Source organism: Drosophila miranda, chromosome 2 (assembly GCF_003369915.1).
Source record: "Drosophila miranda strain MSH22 chromosome 2, D.miranda_PacBio2.1, whole genome shotgun sequence".
Lineage (NCBI taxonomy): Eukaryota > Metazoa > Arthropoda > Insecta > Diptera > Drosophilidae > Drosophila > Drosophila miranda.
Genome location: NC_046675.1, coordinates 23,042,241 through 23,068,821, shown reverse-complemented (window position 1 = coordinate 23,068,821; position 26,581 = coordinate 23,042,241). Strand labels below are relative to the sequence as shown.

Sequence of the window (26,581 nt, the reverse complement as noted above, 5' to 3'; positions counted from 1 at the left end):
CGAAACACTTGTCCCAAACATATCAAAACATTGTCCACTCTGGTGCTGTCATCCGTGGACTGAACTGAACAGACTTGAGTAATAATATAGATATATTGTATATATATTTTTTATTACATATTTGTTTTGGGTTGGGGTTGGTAAAAGCAGGCCCTCTCCCCTTTCTATACGTTTTCTCTGTTTCATGAATGGAATGCAAAGTGGGATACATTCGTACGAGTATGTGTGGATATATCAATTTGTATACTTTTAAAGTCAAAAATAATAAACAGGATGTACAATTTGTGTTTTCAGTAACGTCAGCAGACTATTGATAAACGCATGACTTCCTTTCAGATTCAGATCCCCTAGGGGCTGGCCACTGACCGGTTCATTTACTAACTGTTAATGGCTTTTCAATGTGTATATCCCAGAAATATTTTTAGAACGAAAAACTTTTGACTCAAATTGTCAGCCACAATGTTCTACATAGAATCAAAACAAATTGGTATAAACGTGAAAAGCATTTGCCTATTTTGCCAGTTTTTAATGGCATCATCAACATCAATCCATCATCTGCGTACATTTTGTGACCAGATTCAAGGTTAGATCCGTGCAATTTCCATATAAATAGATTTTTTTTTAAATGCATTGACCCTTGTGTCCTTGGGATTTGGGAGATGAATGGAATAACATCAAATTGGTACAGGAAAATTCTGTAGAAATATTCGAAAGAGAGATGGCGAGCTCAGCTGAGACTGAGATAATATCATTTTCCATTTTCCAGCTAGAAGAAAAATCTTTGTTCGTCTGGCATTACATTTTAATGAAATTATAAATTTGTATTCGAAAGCCAAATAAATTATGGAAGGCATCGAGAGAACGTAGGTATATAGCATTTTGGCTGGTTATGTATCCACTTCCTCAGTCTCTGCCTCTGCAATTGCGGGGGGAACAATTAATTTTCAAGTTCATTTGCGTGGGCCGTTTGTCGGTTGGGGAGCAGAGCCGATCAGACCCTAGCCTGACCATAGACCATATAGATACAGATTTCGGGTTGCAGAACGCACACAGATCATGCGAGAGGAGAGAGCATATATCCACACAGATATCGCGTATATGTATGTGTACATACAATATTTATTTTTATATTCAGAGAAAATTCATTTGAAGGTGTCTGCTATATGTTAAGGTTAAACATCTACATATCTGTACATATATATATCTATATATATAGACTCGCTTGGAAACTATGTTCTAGTGCTCCGCATAGGGGGCATATGTATGTGTATATAAACGTATACCAGTATTGTATTCTAAACGGCATAATCGTAGAGTGAGAGATAGAGATGGAGATATTAAAGAGAACTTTTCAGGAATTATGTGTGACATTAAAAAAACATTATGCTGTATTTACGAGTCCCAAGATAAAGAGAAACTAGAAATTTTAATATAGAGATGTAGTTGGCTTAGATGGAAAACTAAGGGCATGCAATTTTTTGTTTTATTGGTAACTAAATATGAGCTCTCAAAGGTGTTTGATTCCCATTGCAATGGGGGAAAATATAATATTTTTAAATTTCTTAGACACATTATATGAAAAATGAAATACCGCTTCCTATATAAATCATTTTTCGTTAAGCTTAAATCATTTGGCAAGGCTAAGGTGGGGCGTTCTGTTCATAACCTGTTCATCAAAAAAGTAAATCCGCAAATATCAAAACTTTCAGAGTGTGTATTTTAAAAGTGTTTTTGGCGGCACATACAGACAAAATGCTCATAATCAGGGTTTTGCCAATAATTGTATATTTTTTTGTTTTGTTTGTTTGATAATCTGCTATGACTCAAAATGTATATTTGTAGATGATTTTGTACTTTTGTTGTGTTCTGTGGTGGCAAACCGAAGCAAATTATTCGTCCGCCGCATTGACATTGTAGAGCTCTTACAATTTGCTCTTTTTGTTCAGTTTGCGTTTCATTTCATTTGACAAAGCCATATACGATTGTCCTTCACATTGGGTTTTTGGGGGATTTATTAGAGAGCAAGTGTGAGAGTAATAAAATGTAGATAAATTATAGTTGGAATTTCATTCAGTCAGTCCGTGTCGTGTCTGACTGTGACAGCTAAATATCTTTCACCCCCAGATGTAATTTATAATTGAATTGTGTGTAATTCTGTTTTGTTATATACGTACTATAAGAGGAATTCTATGGCAAGCAAATTGTACGCCATTATTTTGCATATGTGCCCCATAAATAATTAGCTTCATTTTTGACCTCATTTCTCAAGTGACCACAGAGAAAAATTTATTTTATTTATGAATATTTTTTTCTGGGTATTCGCTTGGTTTGAAATAGGTACACGAGTATGGGCTGATTGCAGGAGATGTAAAATTAATTAAAATGTTTGGTATTTATTAAGACGGAACGTGTGAGTAGCACACGTGTCTCGACACCAAGATACTCGGTATTCAAAGAACTTAAATCAAAGTAAACAAGGAGCTCTGGATACATTGATCTATTTTTGATCTTACCGTTGAAGTTATGTTTATTCTTTTTAAAGTAGAACCTTGTTGAATTACATTAATAAGAGACATGAATGACAATAATAGGGATATTTCAGCAATAATTAATATTATTCTTAATTTCAGGAAAATTAAGCTATTTCTATGTATTTCATTTTTCAAACATGACTTTTTTTATATTTTATTTATTTTAAATTGTAGACAATTAAGAAATTTCTCTTTAATATCATAATTTAATTTCCTTTTAGGGCACATTTATCTCAGCCAAATCGTGTGTGTCCTTCAAGACCACATCAAAGGAAAACCCATTTGAATTGAATTAAAAATAGTGCAACTAAAAGTTGGACAACTCGGCCGAGTAATTAGCCAAAAAAGTGTGCCAGAAAAGTAAAAGTGAACTCAATGATTGGCGAAATCGGAAAAACCTTTGCCAGGTATTTCCCAATTCCTCAATAGTGTTAATTGTTTCTCTTTTTATTTATTTCTTGCAGTTCTTTTTTTGATTGGTTCAAGAAACTGCAATCGTATTGTACTCAAAGTCAAGTTCAAGTTTAAATGAAAGTTTGTTTAAGGGTAACGAATTCTCAATACAAATTCTTATTCGATAAACAAAGTCAAAAGAACATTTGAATGCAAATGCATTCGGCCTTGAATGCTTTGGTTCGAGATGGACACCCACCAGGAACCTCTGTATAGCCGATCCACATGATCCAAAGATGGAAAGGTCAAATCGATCTCAATGGAAATATACTCTAAAAATAGGAACATATGTACTCCCACCCAAGGCGGAAACGGTTTGCCCTTCAACCCTGCTTGTTGTAATCGTAGCTGGTTGGGGAATCTTTTCTCGTCTTTGTATAAACAATTTTAGAGGAATTCGGATATTTGGAAAATATTGTATTGCAGCACGTGGGAAGGCTTTTATACTCTTTGAGAGAGGGTATCGGGATTATGGGCAGGAGTTTGCAAAGAACAGTATTTGGAATAAGGCGATACTGATGTGCGGATCGGAGAATGGATATTGAGGGCATCCGAAATATCCATATATATAGTTTAAAGAGTCTCTTAACTGCCACTATATACCTACGTATTATTAGAAAAACCACAAATTAATCTTCTTTGGTCAATGATTTGAAATGTATATTATTTTCTATGAAGAAATTGTTCAAATAATAATTTTTCGTGCATTTTTATTTTATAATCCAATTAGATTTTATCAAAATGGGACTATCATCAAAGATTCATTTATTCAAGGTGCTTTTGTTTCTTAGAGAATTGTTTATTTATTCGTCGAAGGCATGTGGGTGAAAATGGCTTTTCCATTACCGGGAAACTAACTTCGAGCTAATGGAAAAAATAACCAGAAGAGAAAATAGCAAATAAACTGAATGTGCATTCCACAAAAACACAAAAATAAAAGAACTTTCAAGAGGGGAAGCCAATAGGAATTTCGGAATGAAAATGGCAAATTATGTTTTTAGATAATTTGCTAAATTTTTGTATTATAAAAAGTGCAGAGTTCAGTGATCAATTCAATACCACAATTGACGCACTTCCTTTGACCATTCAGGAAGTGCAACAAAATGGAAAAAATGAGAAAGTTAACATGATAAAAAATATGTATAGAAAATATATGAGAAACGACAATAAATTGTGTAGATATTGTTTAAGAAACATGGGATTATATGTGGGCTAATTTGGTTGGCTTTCATTTTACGATCATCGCCAGCGTCAGAAATTTCGATTTTGGGCCTTCGAAAAACAATGAGTGGGCGCGGTGGCAGCCACCACACTATCTATCAGAAAGCTTTTCCCATAACTGATCATTCGAAGCTTTTCCACAGATACAGATACAGAACACACACACGGACACACATGTAGAGCAACCTACGCCGTAAAGGAATGCGCAGTGCTTTTTGGGGCCGGAACGAAATGGCAAAAGTCTGAAACGAGTAAAATTGGTGAGGCGAATTTTCTTGGGGTTTGCAGTTTGAAAAAATTCTTCGTTGAGGATAGATCGCTATTTTTTAGGAGTAATTTTAAATTGTAAGCCAACTGAAAATCCAACCAAAAAGAAAAGAATTCTTAATAAATACAAGTAAATAATAAATATCAATTCGAATCAAATGAAATCAATTCAAATTGATTAAAACACACTCAAGTGCAATTATCACCGACTTAAAGTGAATAAAACTCATTTCTGTTGACAAATGATGGAATTATGAGCGAATTATGAATAAAACAGAATTTAAAATTCAAAAACCTCAACGATTACATAAGAGGCCACGACCCTCAATGACATTTGATACCGAAAAGTGTTGAAATTATTCGCAGAGTTTTGTGTGCAGTGAAACCCTAACAAAGAAAAACTTTAAGTGGAAAATGCTGAAGAATTTCCAATATTTGTTGAACATTTTTCAACTAAAACTTTTTTAAAGCAAGTCAATTCAGACGAAAGCCAGACAAAAAAAAAGAACAAATTAAACTCAAGGACATTTAAAAATAAAATTAATTTTAGCTGCACCTCATACACAGATACTCTCACTCACAGATACAGAAAAATAGATATCTAGAAGATAGCTTTATGCCAGTTCTCATACATCCAAGTGTGACATTTTTTATGTATTTGAAACAAAAAACTGAACCAAAAAAATCAACTTATTTTTAGTGAGATTGATCTTGTGAGATTGTCTGGTATTTTATTAGATATACTATATATGTATATATTTTACAAACTTTGCACTGCTCTAAAGTGGCACACAGTCTGTTTATTTTCGAACTGAGAGACTTTCCGAGCCAAAATCCAATCCAAACTGAATCGAAAACGAGAGACAAAAGATTCAAACTTGTGCGTGCTGACATTTCTCAGGCGAAAGAGAGAAAGAGAGACCAACGAGAAAAACTCTTTCGGAAAATTGAAATAAATTTGAAATTGGAAAATAGTTAAAAACGAATTTCTCTCCAACTTTGTTTGCAGCGAACGAGTTCAACGAATAATTCGTGAACAGAACAGAACAGAAACAAATCGATCAAAATGTTCAAGAACCATTTGGAAATGATTGGGCGCAATGAGAGCCCCAGCAAGAAGGCCAAGTTCTGGCAGTCTTACATTAGATCCCTGAAGGGTAAGTAACCATTATCCCATTAAGAAGGAACATGCTACATCCTACAATAAATAATGATTTAGATCTTTGACTTTAGCCTACAAAAATAGCAAGCAGAGAGGAGGCAACGGCTACGCAAATAGCCTGGCCCATATAGAAAAGATTCTATATTTCTCCTCTATATATAATCTATTTCTTTTGGCAGGTGTCATATCAGCCAGGCTATATACTTAGCCACGCTCACTTGCTAGAGAGCTTTTTCGCAGTCCGAAATATATAGAGTGAAATATTTGAGCAGGCCTCAAACAAAGGCAAAACCTCACACCCAAAAAATTTACATAGATGTATTCCTATGTCGTTCATGTATCCGTGTATCCGAGTATCCGTGTCCGAGTATATGATAGAAACAAAATAGAAATCAACTTTATTTTGTGCTTTGGCTGGCATTGAGCCAAATAGTGGAAATAGCTGAAATATTTGAAAAGCAATGAACTAACACACAGGGGTATGGTATCTGCGTGTATTTATAGGCTCTGAGGATATCCGTGCCCACGAGACGCCACGGGCATCCCGTCCCTACAGCGCATACCTGGACAATCCCACCTACAGGAGCATCTATGATGAGCCTGCCACGGCCAACGAGCGCGTCCAGTCCTCTGGCTACAGATATCTGCCCGTGAGCCGCGACACCTATGGCTACTCGCCACGCGCCATCTACGATCATCATTACAGCCGCACAAGTAAGTCCGGAAATCCAATAAATGGGAATTCGTCATCCTAAGCAAATCCCCGCCAATAACTTCAACACACAGCTAAGAATTGTTTTGCCTGAGAAGCATTTACTCTCCACTATGGCCTTGCAAGTGACAATAATCTTTATGGGAGTTTCTAAAGTGCATTATTTGTTTGATCCTGAGGTAAACAAGCAGCTGTGACTGTCCGGTATTAATAGAAAATTGGCAAAAACTTCATTTTATATCTCAAAAACTGCTTGATATTTTATCGTTTAACTAAAGGGATATATATTTATCTTTCAAAAGATCTATCTATTGTTGAGGGAACTCCCAATCAAATCAAATAGGGATTTGTTTACTTCCTTAAAAACAAACTCAATCTTAACTCGTACAATGTCAGCGTAAAAAGATACTCATACAGCTTTCACAAAAAGATACAATTTTAACATATTCCTCAAAATATCGTAAAAGAAAATCACGCAAAATCAGGAGATTCATTCGACCACCCATGTACCATAAATATATAGCAGCCAGACAGGTGTGAACATCACCTGATTGCAGCTTGCAAGGTTATATAAGGCTTCGGTTGAACCGATTGGCATAAGCTCTTTTGGTTTTCTATCACCCTTCGATGCGCCATCAATCAATTTGGCCAATTCACACGAGTCATGTCATCTCAATCATGCCTCATACTCGTATGCCGCAATCATTCCTGCCACAAACAGCTTTTGACAAACACCTTGAATATTTCAGCTCTGCCATCATTTAACAATATTTTCCTATACCTATTCCGATTCCCGATGCTCTTTGTGGGCGCTATGATTTCATAATTTTAAAAATAAAATAAAATGCCAGCGCAGAAAAGCTAAAATAGTATTACGTCAATGAAAGATTCGTTTCGTACCGTATCGTATCGTCGTGCTTGTATTTGTGTTTGATTTTTGGCAAAAAGACCTACAAAATTTTACACATGCTCATATGGGCACTCACAAAGGCAGATGCTGCATGGATTCTGTGAGAGTGTATATCGGAATCAGGTATATAGGCGGAGCAATTTTTGACTCAATTTTTTGGTGCTTGCTCTGGGATCAAATGACTGTGGCGGCCCTCAAAGAGCAGACCCCCGGCACCCAGACATATAAAGAGTTTTCTTGTATTTTTTTTTCAGATATTCCACACACACACACATAGATACAGGCAGTAGCTCTCCATTTCCCCTCCCTCAACATGTTTCGACCTGTACACCCCCGTTCGCCTAAATTATAGTTTTGTTTTTCCGTTTTTTTTTGGACTAACCAATTGTTTGTTTTCTCTTTCTCTCTCTTTCATAAATGTTTCAGAAAATACATAAATTTATGTCGTCAAAAAAAATACACATATATATCCGAGCGATATATATCTATTTGATATTTTATGCGCACTCTCTCTCGATATATTTTCAAATATAGTATATATACAATACATATTTGTTGTTCTCTCTAGGCAAAAAGACAACTTAAATTTAGTGAAAAGGATTTTGTGTAGAATTTAGATAAATTATCATAGTCGGAGAATAATTTAGATTGAGTATACATAAAAATACTACATCTGTATGTTTTGGTGTGTGAAATAAACGAATAATTTGAAACGAATTTTGCTCTCTTTGTGGTGCTTCCATCCATCGATCCATCCATCCATGCATCGGCTCCATCCAGGGTTTGCTATGAACTCCATTTTTATATAAGCCCCCACTAAAATCCGCATTTCATCCAGCATTTGGCATTATCATTCCTAAGATATGGCTTTCTTAATATTTATTTACCCGATTCCTTTTCTATTCTATTTGCTATTTGCTGCTTTTGCTTTTGATAACCTTGCTTTCTGGGATTGCGTATGTATCAAATATTGCGCATACGTCGTGTGAGCCCAAGCTTTCAAGAGAATACTTTCTGTAAGCCACCTTTTTTGTTCTTTTATTTTCAATATTTTTTTTGAATGCTTTAGTCTATTTTTTAACCAAATTATGACTAATTTTAATGATTTTTTTCGGCAAACAGTTCCAGCCAACTACGATGCAGAGAAGGCCTGGAATGATCATCTGAAGCGCATGCAGGAAATCGAGCGCAGGTGGGTCTCCCGTCCCGACCATATATTTTCTCAGATAATTAATTGTTTTTATTATTTTACAGATACCCATCTCGCTATGGTCTCTACTTGAGGGACAAGCCACTCACACCCAACTCTCTGGTGCCTTTGGAGTATGAGCCAGAGGACAAGCTGCTGGCGGAGCTCAACAAGGGTAAGGACAAAAAAGACATTTACTAAAATCAAAAACCAAATCCAAACCAAAAAAAAACCAACACCAACATCAACAGCAAAAAAGTAAACAACATCACAACAACAACAACAACAACATCAACGAAAAATTATGATTAATTACAAAATGTAAGCACGAACAACAACAAAATCTACAATCATTTAGAAACAAAAAAAAAAAATAGCAAATCAAATTTAACATCAAATACGAACTCAACGAAATTTTTTCAAATTCAGCCACCAACAAATAAAAAAAAAAAACATTTTTGCAGACTTTGTGTCTTAATCGAAATTTTGTTTAAACCTATATTTTTGCAGCTATAAAAGTTTGAAGCGCTGAGCGTTAGAGAAAAAATACATATATAAATGGTTAAAGTGATATCCACTTTTGTTTGCTTAGCACTTAGTAAGACTCTTGTAATTTAAATGCAGAAATTGTTAAACTTAAACGAAACGAAAATTAATTGTACCAACCACCGATACGAGTATATTCTTTCTGTCTGTAAAAAGGAACCAACCCCGAACCCCCAGCAATAGTCGCAATCGATTGAATATTTCGTTAAATGTTTCATTGTATGATATATAGATATATACTTATATAAAAATGCTTTATTTTAATTTTTAACTTATACAAAATCAACAACAACAACAGCCAAAACAAACGTAATAAAACCACCAACAAAACATTTATAAAAAAAAACAAATTCTAATTTTAATTTTAGTCATTAAATATATTTAACGATTCCCATCTATCCATCCATTCAACCATTTGCCATCTATAAAACCAACAACCCATCCCCATCCATACAGCCCCTGAAATAATCTTAAGCCTTTCTTCTAACAGCTGCTGTACCATAGAAAGAGCCTACCTTTTTGCGCTAAATCAACTTGTCGAGCCCACAGTAGCCCGCTGGCAAATCCCCCGAACAAAGAACACTCTTTTTGATCCTCAAATTACTTTAAAAAAACAAGAAACCAACCATAATTAATAATAAAAAAAAACATATTTAATACCAATGAAGAAAATGTGTGTTTTTGGAACTATTTCTCATCCAGGAGATTAGATTTTTGGTCTTTAATTCTCTAACAAATCATCTGCATTTCGATATTAATCTGTCAATGTCTGAATCCTTGTCCAGATCGCTGTCGTCTCTCGTCTTGTCTTTCTCGTCTCACTACTAAAATCAAAGCATAGAAATTCACATTACACTGTGCGGTGCCTGTAAATAAACTGCCAAAAAATACTCTCTAAAAATTATCCTAAAATATACTCTAAAAACTAAAAGAAAACCAATATGCAAAACACAAATGAAATATTTAACGAATTGTCAAATGAAACAAACTCTATGTTCCATGTTCTCCTTCTTCTTGGCAGACAATTATTGAATTTTTTCTGGAATTCCTCCCAATATGTAATTACCGATTTTGTATTCGTGTTTCGTGCCCACAGTATTGTGTAATTTTGTACTATGTATTTTGTTTAGTATTGTTGATTGTTCTCCATTTACATATTTCAATATTTCTTTCAACGTTGGGTTGGTGATTGTTTTTTCTGCTGGTAAGTATATTGGGAGGGAACTCTCTCTCAGTCTTTTGCTAGGTTTACAACGGAGATTGAGATCACAAACTTTGAAAGTCATTTACCCAGAAAGAGATGAACTAATAATGCAAAAACCCACGATGAAAATAGTTGAAAGACTTTTAAAGGCTATTCAAATATTTCTCAGAAAACATAACCTTTTTTTCGAGAGTTCCCAGTACCCATGCACAGCCTCTCTCTGCAGGATTAGTTGGATTTCCATGGAGTATTACTGATCGCTCTATCGACATTTGCTTGCAGCTCGTCGCTCGGCCTCGCCGTTCCGTCCAACGCGCAGCACACGCGCCGGCAGCGAGCCCTATGTGCCCGAGCCAGTGTACTGGAACCGCGAGGGCAGCGTGCCCCGTCGCGGACCCTCGGTGTTCGACCGTGCCACCAGCTTGGCCCCGTTCACGCGTCCCAGCTTCAGGGCCAGCTCGCTGGAGCCCTTGGATGAACTCTTTGAAAGTAAGTTGCCCGCGATCGCCGAGGCCGGTGCGGTGGCAGCCGAGGCGGCTGCTGCTACACGGCATTTAGGCATTTTTGAGCGCGCCGGCTCGCCAAGTCCCACTCCTGTCAAAGCCGGTCGCTGGGGACCCCGTTCCACCGAAGTCGCCTACGATGCTGAGGGTAAAAATCCAAATTTCATCTTTATCTTTCCCCAAACCTCAAAAACCAACCAAAAAAAGAACAAATTTGTCATTGGTGCAAGAAGAGGCGAAAGTTGCGTGTTGTTGTTGAATTTTATTTGACTATTTTTTGTCGGCTTCTGTTGCCTCCCGAAAAGCGAATCGCGCTACCCAAACCAAACGATGATGAAGGTGATGATAATGGGCAGCGAACGTGTTGAAAAATGATTGCCATATTTTTCGTGATGCGTTCGCCTCCTCCACACTCCACGTGAGTGTGTGTGCGTACGGCTCTATAATTTGTCAAAATTATTTCCACTCCTTTGGCTTCGTCAGCGCACTGGTGTACGTATATGTATGTCGTGTTCTGTACCAGCAGCAGCATCAGCATAAAGTAGTACAGTTGTGCCCAAAGCGTAAGCGCCGTGCTTTGAGTCTACGAATGCAAATCGATTCAATACAAATCAATGTACATGAAATCCACTATCGAAACGGTTTCAAAGACCATTTAAAGCTTTGTTGAACCGATTTGCATTCTTGTAAGAAGAACCAGAACCCCACATTCTCCCCCAACTGGTTGGCTTATCGATATGCTTACCGTAGCGCCTGCCATATCTCTCTCTCTCTCTCTCTCTATAAACATATATCTCTCTCTCTCACTTTATAAATCTCTATCTATCTTGTCTATCTATATCTATATCTATATATCCACATATTTTTACATCATTGACTCCTATTCCTATTTATTTGGCATCGAAAACCCTTGGTATATTTTCCACAACGAAACCCCAACATACGCATGGAAAATATCAAAAATTACTGTTTGTTAAAGCGTTGTTCTTTTTTTTTTGTTTGATTTACTTTTATTTTAGTTTAAAAAAACCATAGAAAAAACAAAAAATATTTTTCTTTCTGCTCTTCTTGTATACATTGCAACAACAACCAATCAAAAAATACCAAACCCAAAACCAAATCGAAAAAAAATCTACAACATGTACTCGTATACCCCACAATATGCACCACACACACAACAATACCAACAACTATAACGACTATGCTACCATATGAAACAACAACAAATAGGACTTCCAATCTTCCATCCACGCAACCGCTTCAGGGATTTGCTGAGCCCCAGCCCCAACTTGCCAATCTCCTCGATTGTGCGCGATCCTTTCTGGTGGGATGTGGATGATCTGGTGCCGTTCCGTGCTACCTCGGTGCCACGTGGCTCGAGCCCAGTGGCCCGCGATTCGTACTTGTCGCCGGTGAAGAATCGCTACTTGTGGTCCAAGCACCCCGCTAGACCCTTGACACGTAAGTCTCCTCTTCTTTAAAGAGCTTGGTTTGGTTTTACATTTGGGTCTTACCAATTAGCAAACTTGTAGTAAATTTCGGATTATATATTTGGTTCTTATGGAATTGCTAAGACCCATGCTGTATATAGAAACAATTGTACATATTTTTTAATTGGTAAACGATCCCCTTAGAGAGCACTTAGCAGATCCCCACGAAGGCATGAGAGAAATAAACTTCCATCAAGTTCAAAAAATTTATATATTTAATCTCATTTGGTTTTTCCATAAGAGACTTTGTTTACAAGGAAGAACCATTTGGGATTAAACGTTCAACTTTCTTTCATGTTTTAGATAAATTTTTTGATACCCCAAAAACATTTACAATTCTTTTTTAACTTTATTATTTATATTTTATTTACATTTTAATTGTCATAAACAGCTGAGGCAGAGGATATATACTAAATTCGAACAAACAAATAGATTCAATATCACAAAAATCGTTAGCTATAATAACAAAAGCGACGCTATATCAATCATATAGCAATTCTGTAATTTTTTTGTACTTAATTTTACATAAATTACATGTAACGAACTGTAAGAAAAAGAAACAAATTGGTAAGAAAAAGAACACAACAAATCGAAGCATGTGAAAAACCCCAGAGTAAAATTTGTTCATTCAAGAAGCTACGCCATTGACATGTAGTGTTCACACCCAGAACCCGAGCACTCCATTAAAATGAACCCTGTAGTACCCTGTATTAGTAGTAGTCCGCACCACGTAGAGTTGATAACATATACTAGATATAGAAAGTATGTATGTGAATAATATGCAAAGGTGTTCACCAGTTATGAAAACTGCTATGAATATTTTTTTAATTCGAATAGTATTTAAAATTGAAGAAAACTAAAATATTTTAATTAAACAGTTTCCTGAACTCTTGAAACCCTTTAAACATTATTTAAAAATTGTATTTAACATATGTAGCCAACATTTGCTCAATTCTTTGCACGCCACGTATTTCTTGCAACTATTATTATGTGTTTATTTAGAAATATGTTGAACATTTGTATTAAAACAGTCGTATTATCTCACTGCCCCACAGCACACCGCTCAATTTTGTAAACGAACGAAACAACGAACTAAAACCACTGCAACTTGAACAACAACAACAAAAACGAATGCATCACAAGGGGCCCCCAAAAACAACGACTTTAGACTTTCCGAAGAGCTGGAAACCCTAGTCCAAAGTAGCAAAAGGTGTAAAACCCTTTCCGTAGTCTCAATATCCTCCAACAACGTTTGAATTTTTTCAAAACTGCAAGATCCCCCCTGGGATGAACATCCTCCCAGAGCTTAAGCTGGGGGATCTATAAACTTTTGCCAAAAAGAAGTGCACACTTCCCGTAGTTAAAACGATATAAAAAAGAAGAAATGAAAACCGAATCAAACTCAAACTCTTTCTATAATTTTTATTTTCTCAATTCTTAAGATCATGTCTTATTTTTTAAGTGCAAGTATATGAAAAAAAATCGATTTACATTTATTATAATAAAAGCATAAAATCTTATGACCACCCCTTTCGAAACAGAACCATCGTACGGTAAATGGGTGCCATAAATTGTTCCTTTTTTGTATATTTTAGATGCTAAAATTATGAATATTTATATAACTATTTGTATTTGTAAAAAACACAAACGTCTCTGTCGCGGAGAGCGAGAACATTTTGAAAACTGTAAACGGATGAACTTATGAATGTTTTTTGAATGATTCTATAGGATAACATGGATATGGATAACTGCCAAACCACATCCAACATTCGGCTAGGCCATACATGTTCTGACACTTTCAATTTGTAATAAAACTTCAAAAAAAAAACAACAAAATTATTAATAAAAAAAAAAAACTTCTAAAAACCTAAGCAGAATTTTTGTTTAATGATTTCACAATTTCGGATGGTCCGTACATACATATGCATACACATACATATATACATTTTGAGTCCCAAAGTAATTTATTATGGGTGCCGAAATACACAAAAAAAAACTTAAAGGATTTCTTGGATAATTCATTTGACTTAGTTGTAAGCCGTTTATCAACTATTTATTTTATTTATGATAAACGCCTTTAACTATTTTAAAATAACCGAACATTTGAAAAGTATTATTGTTTTTTAATTACCACTTTCAAAAGTGTGTAGCAAAGAAATTTTTTGGCGCCACTCATTTCACTATTTCTATGGCCTCAGATGGGACTATAGACTAATGCCCATACATCTTGTTAGATTAGATTTACCAAAGTCTTGTACAAATGTGCGCTCAAAATGTCTAGTACTCTAATGGATTATACTCTTATGTATTTAGATACTCCTAAAAATTGAAGGTATATACATTTCTACATATACCCTTGAACCCTGTCAGAGTTGTAAACGAAATGAGGCCAAGTCAACTTTCATTGAGTTCTGTTTTTCCCCGTTTCCCTAGTCCCCAATGTGCCCCCTTTGTGTAGCAGCTTTTGCCATTTATCTTTTCATTTACTGCCTCATTGCTCCATTTTGTTGTTGTGTTACTTTGACGTTTTTGGCGTTTAGCACGCAATTGTTTCGCACTTCTCGGTCGCTCATATTCCCCGCCGCCAGCCATTTGTCTATGCCAGGACTCTGGCGGAGTCTCCTTTGGGGAGCTATGGATGCCGTGGATCCTGGCAAGTACTTGGTGCATGGAGCACGCTCAATGGTGTTTGCTCTCCAATCGCCTTAATTTTCTTTTCTTCTTCCATTCACTGGTCATTTGTGACTACTTTTTCGTCAACATATATATTGCGTTTTTTCATTCATTCTATTTAATTATTGATTCTAACGAATTTTTGGTATTTGCCAAAGGTCAATGCAATGTCAGACTCAACTCTACTCCTGGGGATTTCCAGTGCCAGTTTCTATAGCATTTCAATTGCTTTTTAACAACGCTCCTTCCCTCCAGAGTATTCCTCTGTGTGTGAGTAATTTTTTGTGTTTTGTGGGGGAAATGGAAAATGTTCGCCCAGTCACGTGCAGACTTTGAAATTTTCGTGTTCCTTTCGGCTCGTTTAATTAAAAATTATATTAATTTCCATCACAGAATACATGCACATACTCGTATAAAGAAATGTGTATTATAATCTCCCCCATTAACAATCCAAATCCGAGCTGGAAGCAGACCAATATTGTGTAGTGCTCAGTCATGGCAAATGCTTTGTGTGAACGAGATGAATGTTTTCCCTCGTCTATTGTTCTTCTTCCTCAATGGGTTGGGTTGGGTTTTTGCTGAGTGAGAATGTTTTTAGGGTAAAACGAAAGAGAGGGGCTCTTCTGACCGTGATTCACGCATTGGTCTATCCGTTGCCCTGTCAAGTTTAATTGACTTCTTAAAGCCAACATGAGCAGGCAAAGATGAGCGATGGAATACAGGGAAATCTCTAAGGAATATATAAATATATACATAGATGGCATGATGAAATGATGGAATCTATGGACATTCAATAACCATTAAATACTCGATTTTGTTTCCGTTTATTGGTTTTCTATCATTAATTAAAATTTTCAGACCATATCCTTACACGAATAGTCTCTTGACTTGGTTCAACCAAGTAATGAGACTACGTTTCAAGGCTTTACTTCCTTTTACTTATAGTTCAAATTGTTCCAAGAACTGTAATAGAGGTGGAAATTGCAAATCCAAGAAAACCCTGCATAGCAGAAAATATTGTCATTTAAACAGCTTTAAAAACTTTGACCACATCCTGTTTTCGCTCAAGTTCACATTCCAGGAAAAATGTAACCTGAAAAATTTTTAATTGCACTATAAATTAATAAAGATAATTATTTTAGCCTCGAATACTGTCCTCCTTCCTCTAATATTTTTCTTAATTTTCTAGGAGAGCAATGCTGGCCGTTATTAAAACTTTGACAACCTTTAAACATAAAATACCACGAAAAACATCAACCAAAAATTGCAAACAATTCAAAAGTGTACAAGGTTTTATGTAAAAAGAATAAAGTTATGGGTTAAATCTTTTCAAAAAAGACACACTTAATTATCATCATATACATTTTTGCCTTTTGCCTTTTGCCGAGCAGAGTTAAGAATTTTTCCAACTTTGACATCCTTTAACTTTTGTTTCGAGTTTAAATAACAGGAAAAATGTCACCCCATTATATTTTAAATTGCAATGCCAGAAAAACTGAGCAAACCAAACGTTAGTTGAAACCAAATTGCGGTTCATGTTATCTGTCAAAACGTTTGGATGTCCCTTTTCAGGCTGCTGCTCATCTGCGGCTTTGGGCCAGGCAAGGCCTGTTGCTGACGGGCCTCAGTCTGGGCCCGAACTGAAGATTTATGTCTTGTGCGGGAAAGTTTTTTTCTGCTATTTTGCTGGTGGCTTGTTGGCCATCAAATACACGTGCCTAAGAGTTGGCCATAGCTGACAGTTCCTGTGCTAATTGGTATGGGTCGCACTCGCTCTCTCTCTTGGCCACTTTAAATGCATGTCACAAACGAATGCCTCACACACATATGGCCAATAAAATTGCACCCCGAAAAAGCATTGTCTAACTTAAGGCTTGCATATTCCATTGTCATCCGTTTCCTCCTTAAAAAGGGTATATTTGTAAATTGCTGGCTAGACTAAGCTGAATGGAAAGCGAAGTCAGGCGTGGAATTTTGTTTGCTTGAGTGCCGTTTGGGTCAATGAAATTAATTACAGAAAAACACACAAATTTAATTTATCCATCCTAAAAGCAGACAGGAAGTTAAAGCAGAATGAAAGTGAAAATGTTTCAATTGATGGTGTCCCGTGGTTGTGCTGAGTGCAGTCTACCCCAGAGGACAGCCACCAGACAATCAGCCTCCCTTTAACTGATGGTTTTCGCCACCAGCATCCTGGAAATCAACTCCATCTGGGCAACACCCCTGATGAAAGGTGTTTGAACTGTCTGTTATGGAGGCAGCTTTAATTATTTGTGATTATTATTTTGTGGAACCCCTGGCTGCGAAAGCTTTTCTGAAGGTTAAGTTAAAGTTAAATGAGTGTTCAGCAGAATATTGAGGCGTAAGAAGAGTAAGGACTCCTCTTTCCCAGAATATTGTGATGAAAGTTAAGCTAGCTACAAGATAATGAAAAAGTACAAGAACAAGAACAATAATTTAAAGCATCGTTAAGATAAATTCTCTATTTCCACTCACCAACTGCATCAGGTTTCCTTTTACAATGCCCTCCCACATCGCTCATACGCCATGCTGGCTGGATGCTTTTTCTTAATGCAGCAGCTGCTCCTACTAATAAATCCCTACCCACATACCAAACTGCGCGAGAGTAGGAGGTACTAGGAGTATGACTAACAAACTTTGCGGGGGCCAAGAGCCAGGCAAACGAAATAAGTATGAGGGCGGAAAACAACTTTGTCATTATCTCAGCCACAACACCTGAACCACCAACAGGGCAACGCGACAAAAGCGTAAGTCAAAACTAAAAGAAAAATGCTGGTAAGTAGTAGTAGTAAAACTTATTCCTCTTTCAGCTCTGCTTCTGCAGCTCCAACTACGTTTTGTGCACTTTCACGGATAATTGAGGGAAGCAAGTAAGAATAGTGTGAAAGTAAAACGAATATGGAATACCCGCTACTCTGTTGTGGGACAGGCTCCCAAAGAGTAAAGGAAGAGTTTCTGACCTCATAAACTGTATATATATTCTTGATCAGTATCAATAGGCAATTCATTGAATCAATATCTGTTACTGACACTGAAACAAGAGTATTTAAAAATTTGTTTCTTCACAGTTAGGTCTATCCTTGGTGAAATTTTCAAATTCCATTGCGAAAGGAAAATATCTATTTTTTATTTCTTATACATTTTGGCTTATTATTTTTATTTAGCACTACAAACATCCATAAGATTGGAATATACCTATACGTAAAAATTCATACCCCACAAATGCCGTGCAAAAAAAAAAACAAACTCTTAGATTAAGCCTTAAGCTGGTGTTTTTCTCCTTTTACAGTTCCTTGGACTGCAGCATTGATTGATCAGCCATAAACTGATTAATGTGTCCAGCCGGAGTAGCCCGGAAAATCCATGGCAACGATGCGGCAAGTGATTAGCTGGAAGACATATCCATCTTCGTTTCATCGCGAGCTGCGTAACTTTAGCCGCGAACAATTTAAGAGGAGAGAATCTTCAGGGCCGTTGTTCAGGTCATTTGTCATAAACATTATATTGAATAAGCTTTGTTCGTCCGGCACCCACTGTCACCGCAGCCAAATCTGCATGAAACGAAGGTCAACCCTTTCCCAATTTCCGCAGTAGCGGCAGCCTTGGGGCTTGCCACAAGCATGTCCAGGGATGCGGAAGTGATTACTTTCAGGTCTCTTTCGAAAGAAGCACTGAGTGGGCTTTGTGGCGCTTTCGGGGCCTCCTTCTGTCACGTGAATTATGAACGAGCTGTGCGTATATGTCGCCCTCTGTGTGTGTGTGTATAGGGGCCCGAAAAATGTTCAATTTTTCCCTCTTCGTTCTAAAGCTTTAATGTGGAAATGGAGTTTCAATGTTTTCGAATTTTTTGGAAATTTAAGTTGGACGTTGATTGGAACAAGGTTTCCCGATACAGTTAATTTTAAAAGCATATCGTTGATGGGAAAATTGTGTGACTTTAAATTCTGAAATATATAATATTTTCCCCAATTTTTAGGCTTATATTAAACTAATAGATGGTAATCGTAAATATTACATATTTATGCGCTTGAAATGTCATTTTTGTATTATACCTATCAGAAAACACCTTCTGACAACATGGCCATTAATTCCTGTCCGTAAAAATCAAATATTTAAGCAAATGCATTATACATTTTCCTGACATACATATCTGCAGCAAACTTGTCTGGGCTTCACCATAATTACATTTTCCACCCTTTAAAAAACAAATACAAAATGTTTGCATGCTGGCAGAGATGGCGGAATGGCTGTGCATAAATTAGGCTGTCAACACAAATTACACCTACATATTTGGATAAATGTATAAGCCTAAATTAGCATAGAAAATAGTGAATCCTCACCTAAAAAGCAATCTTTAAGAATCCTTGTCTCTTAAATTCAAAGAAAATATAATTTACTCTTCCCCAGGAGATTTCCATAAGCTTTTCAAATCGAAAAACAAATTCATAAACGAATATATATGGAAATTCGATGAATATTTGCATTCTACTTACGGGACCGAGCAGAAAGAACAAATTCGGGGAACTGCTCAATGTTTACTGTCGAGAGTAGGACCCATGGCCGCTCGAACTTTCCGCCTTTTCCTCATTTATAATAAATGCATTGCCAATGCCAACCAAACACATACACACACAAAACCGTTTGTCGTTGTCGTGTTTTCCCCCTGTTTGTGAATTTTCCGTTTAGGCAAGCATAAAAATTGAAAATCAATTTGTTGACAGTCACCGCAGCATGCAAAAATTGTGCAAAAAGATAACGACTACTCGTACAGCCGTAGTTTTGGGGCTGCTTGGGATACTTTTTGCAGCTGGTAATCTATACATATACATACATACATACATACATATCCATAGGAAATTAACAAAAGTAGGCCAATATGATTTATGCAGTTATTCTTGATTTATTGAGCTGCATTTGGCATTACAATTTAGATATTGAAATGAATTATATTGCGCTGCAAATGCGAAATGAAATGAAAAGTTCGAGCCTTTTTTTATTGAAGAGAATTTCAAAAAATGTTTACCGATCCGTTTCTTTGTAGCCGATTGACAGATTCCGCCTCACTGAAATCTTTTCCCAGAGAAAAAGTCCTGGGAATCGAATATTTTTTTATTATAATAATTGTAATATTAATAATTATAATTGCACTAAACATGGAAATGTAAAAATGGATGAGTTTCGATTATATGATCCGTATTAAAAATACTTTTGAATACATTTATGTTCAAATCAAAGAGAAATTTATTTATTTAAATTATATTTGTACATAGCCGCTAAATTTTTTATTTAAATATGGGTGTATTTCTTTTTTCTATGCCATTTTTCTCTCAGTTTCGATGTTGATCTTTGGTCTGAAAGATATCTCTTAGAATATAAATTTAATTGACGGTTTTACATCGATTACTTTAACGTTTATATTTAAAAATCCTTTCCTTATACCTTATACATCCTTTTATATACTCTTTAAGAATTCAATATATTAAGAGGATGCTTTCCTATAAGCTTATCTAACTTATCCCATCTTAAAGACGCCCTCAAAAATGAACCCTTGAACATACTTACCCACATGTCCTTTCACTTAAAGAGTTCCTTTATTGTTTGCTTTCTCTCGTGTTTGCCCTACACTTTAAGCTAGAGAGACGTTCTTTGCCGTTATATTCTCTCTCCCCAAAAATGTGGGTCAACATCTGCAGCTCTATAAGCCACCCCAAAAAACGAACAATATTTATGCTGAACTGAAGCATATTTATTTACTTGTTTGTATTTCAGGGAGCCGGCACATGCATCGACCATAGCGGCCATTGTATGGCACTCAGACGGTTTTGCTATTGGTATTGTTTTCGCCGATTCTGTTGACAGACAGGCCAGGGACCGGGACCCGTCAATGTTGTTGCTATTGTAGTATGTTAATGAACAGTAATCTGGGCAGCTGTGTCGGGGAATCGGAAAGAATGGATGGGAGCAAAGAAGCCACTTGAAAGACTGTACATTTGACAATCAGACAAATCAAATTGGGGTTAACGCATCAATTGCTAGTCATTTCTGTGAAAGCAAACGGGAGCCTGTCATCTTGTTTTTCATGCCAACGCCACAAGACTGCGGCATGACTGTTTTTGTCAATCAACCGATCAAATGTTATGGTTCAGTCACCCAGTCGGATCTGTGTACATTGAGTTATTTATGGACCGTAAAGGGAACATGGGGGCCAAGTAAATTATCTGTTGGGATGATAGAAGTAAATTGTTATTCAAATTTTGTATCCCACAAATAACAAAGTATTGGCAGGAAAACTTTATCAAAAGTTCTTATTATTTTGGATTTTATTTTTGTCTTCAAGGAATATGTACATATGTATGTACTCTCATTTCGCTATTTATATGAGCCGCATTGTACGATGGCGCACTTCAGCCTCTGTCGCTCAAAGCAGCGCAGTCTCTGCTTTGCAGATTGAAAATTACATTAAAGAGAGAGAGAGAGATGCAAAAAGCAAGCGTATATTTATAAAAGGTAAGGTATTGAAAACGCTTTTACTTTAGTTGTAGATTTTGCTTAAATTAAGTTATTGTTGCTGAACACGACCGGAGTTCTGGGAGATGTAAATAGATAGAAGTGCCACATTGAAATAGGGAGCTCTTCAAGCTTTCAAGGCTCTTCTAATAAAGCGGTACTGGAAATTCTGCCTTGCTCTGTCCCTTTTGTGAATTTGCTTTGAGACTAGCAGATGTGAGATAGGGGTATGCACTAAGCAAATAATCGTTTATTGCGACCGCCATCAGGAGCAGAAAAAGTGGATGATGATGCAGCTACTTGTACCTTAATGATAGCTTGAAGAACATAAGGAGAAAATTATACTGCTAATAATGCAAGTGTCAGCAGAGCTTTGAATTTGCATACCGTTGAAACCATCAGTTGCAGTTGTTTATCACTGGCTAAAGTAGGTGGAAACTGCTTTTAATATGATAAAAGGAATTTGGAATTGATTTCTCCATGTATGTATAATTCAAGCTTTTGAATGCTAAAAGCAACATATTCCTCACTTAATCAGAGCTTAATATAATCAATTATTCAGAAGACACTTAATTATCAAGGCAGCAACATGTGTAAAAGTGAGCAAAAGTGAGCACATTAACTTTACATACGGGTATTAAAGAGCTAATAAACACTGACAAAACTAACACTTTAAATAAGCTACCAGAAAAGGTTTCGATACACTTTTCGCCCACACATTCAACAAATACGAAACTTTTTAAGAGCATTATCAAACGAATTTCCCTTCCTTCCCGCAGACAATGTTTTATCTCAGACAAAAGCCATCTGAGTTTTTTCACTCTCTTTGCACGTCAGCATTTCAAATGGTCTCGTAAACTTTTCATACTGGTTTATTTGCAAACAATTTGCCTATTTGCTTATGGTTTCTGCCTGATTAAACATGCCAAATACACACACACACTCCCATACACCGCAGGAACACACATAGAAGGATAGGGATACGCACGTGATGGGCTCTTCAAAGTATGCAATGCGAAACGATAACTTTTTGAAACGCTATCAAATGCCGTTTTCGGAGAAACTCTTTGGGTTTATTTGTGATGCGGTTTCCAGTTTCGTCTTTGGTGTGTGAAATCGTTCTATCAATAAAAAAAGAAAACTGTCAAAGCCGTGGGGCACCTTGGCAACCATCACATCATTTGACTTCTTCTGCCTTGGTGAACCACAAAAAAGGGTCTTGACTTTCTGCAGTCAAGTTTATTTGACAAAGTGCAAAAAATGAAATGGAAACTTTTGCTTGCTCTGTCTCTATATCTTTCTTTTTGTGGTTCCATCTTCTTTCGCAGGGTCGGAGGAAGCAAAGAAATTGCACATTTCATTTAATCAAATTGAAAACACTCGGCAGATGCCAGTGAAATAATTTTAATTAAACTTGAGCAGAGACTGCAATTCAGCTTGAAATTCCTCAAAGCTTGACTAATAAAATTTCCACCATCCGTCTGCGGGATAGAGACCAGAGCACTTTAAGCAGACTCCGAAAAAGGCGAGGGGAAAATTCCAACACCTGAGAAAATGCGTAAAAGATTACCTAATTTTAATCCCAATTACATTTATTTTTCTCTTTGTTTTCGGCAAACAATGGATGGGAATTGTGCTGCTTTTATTTCGGAGTACCCTTGGTATTAAATTTCATTGGGGCCTGATAAAAATTTGTTTTGTTATTTAAATACTGTTCGCTTTAAATTTATTTTAAGGAGAATATTTGTATAGGATTTCAAAGTTGGTTGGTTGTTGGGAAATTATGGGGAAGCCTTAGAGATGTGAAGCTTAAAAAGTTGGAGGTGTAAAAGAAATGATAAAATAAGCTCTAGGTGAAGTGTTGCTGAAATACTTTCTTGGGTCAAAGGGAATATTAATTACTTGGATGAAGCTCATAGATCTTAGATTTTTCCAGTCAACTGCGAGTTTGATATGAACCTCACTTTCATACAAAATTAAATATATGTATATACAGCCATGCTGCGGTTTTCGCAACTTTTCGCTTTCGATAGTGTTTCATTCCAAAATTGTTTTTCAATATTTTACTGGGAACGAAATTACCTTTTGGAAATGGAAATATTTTAGTTATTATGAAACCAAACGAATACGGAAAATTCGCGAGTGTCAACTATTGATATCCATATCTTATCTGTCAACGGGAATTCGCAATTTGTTCTTGTTTTTTTTTTTTTATTTGGGTGAAGTAAAATTTGAGATGCAGTTAGAAATAATTTTTAATTTTATTAATATATTTATGTGTTGGTGTGTATTTACATATTCGTTATGTGCTATGGCAATGGGTTTTAAAATCGTACAATTTACGAAAGCCGGAGCACAGACTTTTGCGATTTGACAGTCAATTTTGGTCTATTTTTATTTTGTTTATTTTACTCTCGAATTGTAATATTTGATCCATTTAGTAAGGACGTATAGGATGGGACCTATACGATAGCTTTATAGGATTTGTCTCGGCTAAACAATGTCTTGTGCTTACACGATTCCGTCGCAAAAGTTCCAAAACGAAACCAATTCATTTGGCCTTTACCTGACTTCGTGTCTCGTTCCATAAATGTGCACTTTATTTTTATTACAAATTAAATACAACAACAGCTCTCAGCCAGTGCTCCTTTCACACATTGCTCTGTGTCATTTTTTGAGCGAGAAGCTAAGCCGCGTAACGTTAGAGAGCTCTTTCTCACGCACACACCGACACCTAAACACACGAACACAGACACACCCACGTCAAATGGAATCCTCATATGTGGAGATGCACATTATTTTTGTGTTGACAGTTGGTATTAAAATGAGCGCCATAAATATTATTAGCTGTTCTCGCTTCCCTCTACTCTCTCTCAGTCTCTTTTTCTCTCTCCTTCACTTCTTGCTCTACTATAGTAGACATATTCGCTCATTCCCTGCTTTTCCTGAGTGACAGGACGCTTTAGGCACATTTCCTTTTTTTCTCTCCCTCTGTTTCTGTGTAATTTTTAAATATGCTGCCCCAAGGCGGAAAATTTGTTTTGTCTGCCTTTAGGCGGTGGATACCCTGTACACTTCAGGTTTAATAGTCAGAATCATCCACTTCCGACCTTATGAAGCATGTATATGTAAGTATGAATATAAAAATGGATCCAATAGACGATAATAGTTTGAAGATATAAATTTGGTTTATATATCTCCAGTATCACCAATATTGAAGATGCGAGTTTTTCAAAGGAATATGCTTAAATTCTCTTGTCCTCTTATTGAGCTACTGGGTATCCCATAGTCGACATGCTTGACTTAAACTCTCTTATGTGTCTCCTCCTCTGGATTTCATTTGTTTGTTCACTGCCTTGGTTATCCTCATTTTTTGGGCATAACATATGTCGGCTCATTATCCTTTTTTCAAGCTTCAACTGAGCAGCTTAAATATTTGTATGCTTACAAAAATCCACATAAAGAAGGAAAGGGACAGATATTGTCTGCTTGGACTGCGAAATATTTATAGCATCGCCTAACAAAACTAACAAAGGTTGAATACAAAGGACACAGAGTACACAGAATTTACTTAACAAATTTACCCTCCTGACATGCAAGTTTCAATTTCTCTTTCAAGCATCTTCATTAAATGAATTGCCTTGAAAATCTCAGCAAAATTGAGTTCAAACCGACCAAAAGAAAGAGACAAATTTACGTTGTGCCATTTACTTAAATTTTACTTAAAGCTCAAAATTCCATTCGAAATTGCAGGCACGGAAATTTTATGACCGAAATACATTTCCTCCCAACACATTTTTAGGGGCATTTGTGGTTCGTTTTGTTGCGGCGAAAGTGCCTAAAAAAAGGAGGAAAATTCCGCCTGGAAACTCATGTAAAAACAGAGAAAAAAGAAATGCTTTTGTTTGCTTTTGGGTAGCTCACATGTGCTACTGCGGTTTAAGTTTTAGTTTGCTGTTGCTGTTGCTGTTGCCGTTGCTGTTGTCATACTTATTGAGGTGACTGTTTCCGTTGTTATACTTGTTGTAGCGACTGTTTTTGTGTTGTTATATTTTTGTGCTGCGACTGTTTGCTGTCGGTATTCTTGTTTTCTTGACTGTGTAAATATTTCACTTAGTGGACAAAAGAGAAAGCCAGATGCCCATGCTCTGTTTATAAATCTTTTGCCTTTATTTGCACTTTGAGCGCATCAACTTAAATTAAAAGGAAAATAAAAAGCACAAAGGGAAAGCCAAACCCTCACACATACTAGTACAGATGCTATAAAATCGGATTTTGTATGGTTTCTTCTACTTCCTGCTGCCTGCCCAATGTGTGGTCCTATATCCACTCGTCCAGGGGTGTATTTCATTCGTTTTACTACTGTCAACGGTGATTAGTTTGTCTTAGTGTGGGCTATCTCCCTATACGCGGTCTATGTTTGTGCGTCCTTTGAGAGGGACAGAGGGATCCTTGGCTTAAACATTTTATTTCCTTTCGGAAAGTAAATGGAAAATTTAAATCAAGTCAAGCCGCTTAAATGCCCTTAGGGGCACTTGCTCTATTATTTTAGGTCCCGTCTTTTATGTTTTTTCTTTGTTTTTTCTGTTCTCAGACTTGGTTTTTCTAGGGATTTGGATTTGCCTTCTGTATTGGTTTTAACGGAATTTCTTGCAATTTGGTTTGTTCTGGGAAGCAGGTTAGTTACATTTAGATTTATATATTTATTCTTTTATTTTTGCACCGTGAGTGGAAATATTAAAATGAAATTGGTTTGTATTTGATCTAGTTATATTTCATATTGAAATAAATATTTTTTATAGCTAAACTGAATTTCTTATACATAAATTAAATAAATTTTCTACAATTTTAATAATATTTTTATTTAAAATTTGTTTATACTTGGAAATAGATGTTTAGGTTAAATTAATTATATTGTACTCCCTATACGGTTGCAAATGACAATGTGGACATTCTTCGCCCATAGCATCAATCAGCACTTTCGGATGAGCAGATTATTCAATATTTTGCTCGTAAAATATTGTAACTATATTAAAAAGACGTTTGAGTACATTTATATGAAGTGAATTAAAAATATAAAAAGTAAATCAAAGTAAGTTATATTTAATGTTATTCTTCTTAGTATTCCATTTTTTTGTCAGTGTATAATATACACATATGAATGCAATTACTTTTAGCTACTTGTCTTGAAT

General features: G+C 36.2%; 2 protein-coding genes across 10 annotated transcripts in view; one reads left to right on the top strand and one right to left on the bottom strand.

Moving 5' to 3' along the window:
* The window catches only part of LOC108154312 (soluble guanylate cyclase 88E), a 41,767-nt gene that overhangs the window by 8,379 nt on the left and 6,807 nt on the right, over window positions 1–26,581 (bottom strand). The window lies entirely within an intron of this gene.
* LOC108157264 lies at window positions 4,445–14,019 on the top strand. Of its 9 annotated transcripts, none has more exons than XR_004471908.1 (9): window positions 4,445–4,550; window positions 5,482–5,629; window positions 6,139–6,348; window positions 8,400–8,448; window positions 8,511–8,620; window positions 10,478–10,684; window positions 11,929–12,159; window positions 12,580–12,755; window positions 13,244–14,007. XR_004471908.1 is itself a non-coding variant. In XM_017289246.2 (8 exons), the coding sequence occupies exons 2-8, from the start codon at window positions 5,539–5,541 to the stop codon at window positions 13,261–13,263; spliced, it is 1,101 nt and encodes a 366-aa protein (XP_017144735.1). In that variant the 5' UTR covers window positions 4,445–4,550; window positions 5,482–5,538; the 3' UTR covers window positions 13,264–13,878. The 9 variants fall into 9 exon arrangements, 5 of the variants coding, with proteins under 5 accessions (XP_017144735.1, XP_017144737.1, XP_017144740.1 ...); XR_004471906.1 differs by having other exon boundaries at window positions 8,379–8,448; window positions 10,478–10,846; XR_004471907.1 differs by having other exon boundaries at window positions 4,446–4,550; window positions 8,379–8,448.

Excerpts from the sequence above, each read along its gene's own strand:
- LOC108157264 (XM_017289246.2), top strand. The coding sequence starts at position 5,539 with ATGTTCAAGAACCATTTGGAAATGATTGGGCGCAATGAGAGCCCCAGC. Across the intron at positions 6,349-8,378 it reads TCATCATTACAGCCGCACAA|TTCCAGCCAACTACGATGCA; the intron begins GTAAGTCCGGAA and ends TTCGGCAAACAG. Across the intron at positions 8,621-10,477 it reads GCTGGCGGAGCTCAACAAGG|CTCGTCGCTCGGCCTCGCCG; the intron begins GTAAGGACAAAA and ends ATTTGCTTGCAG.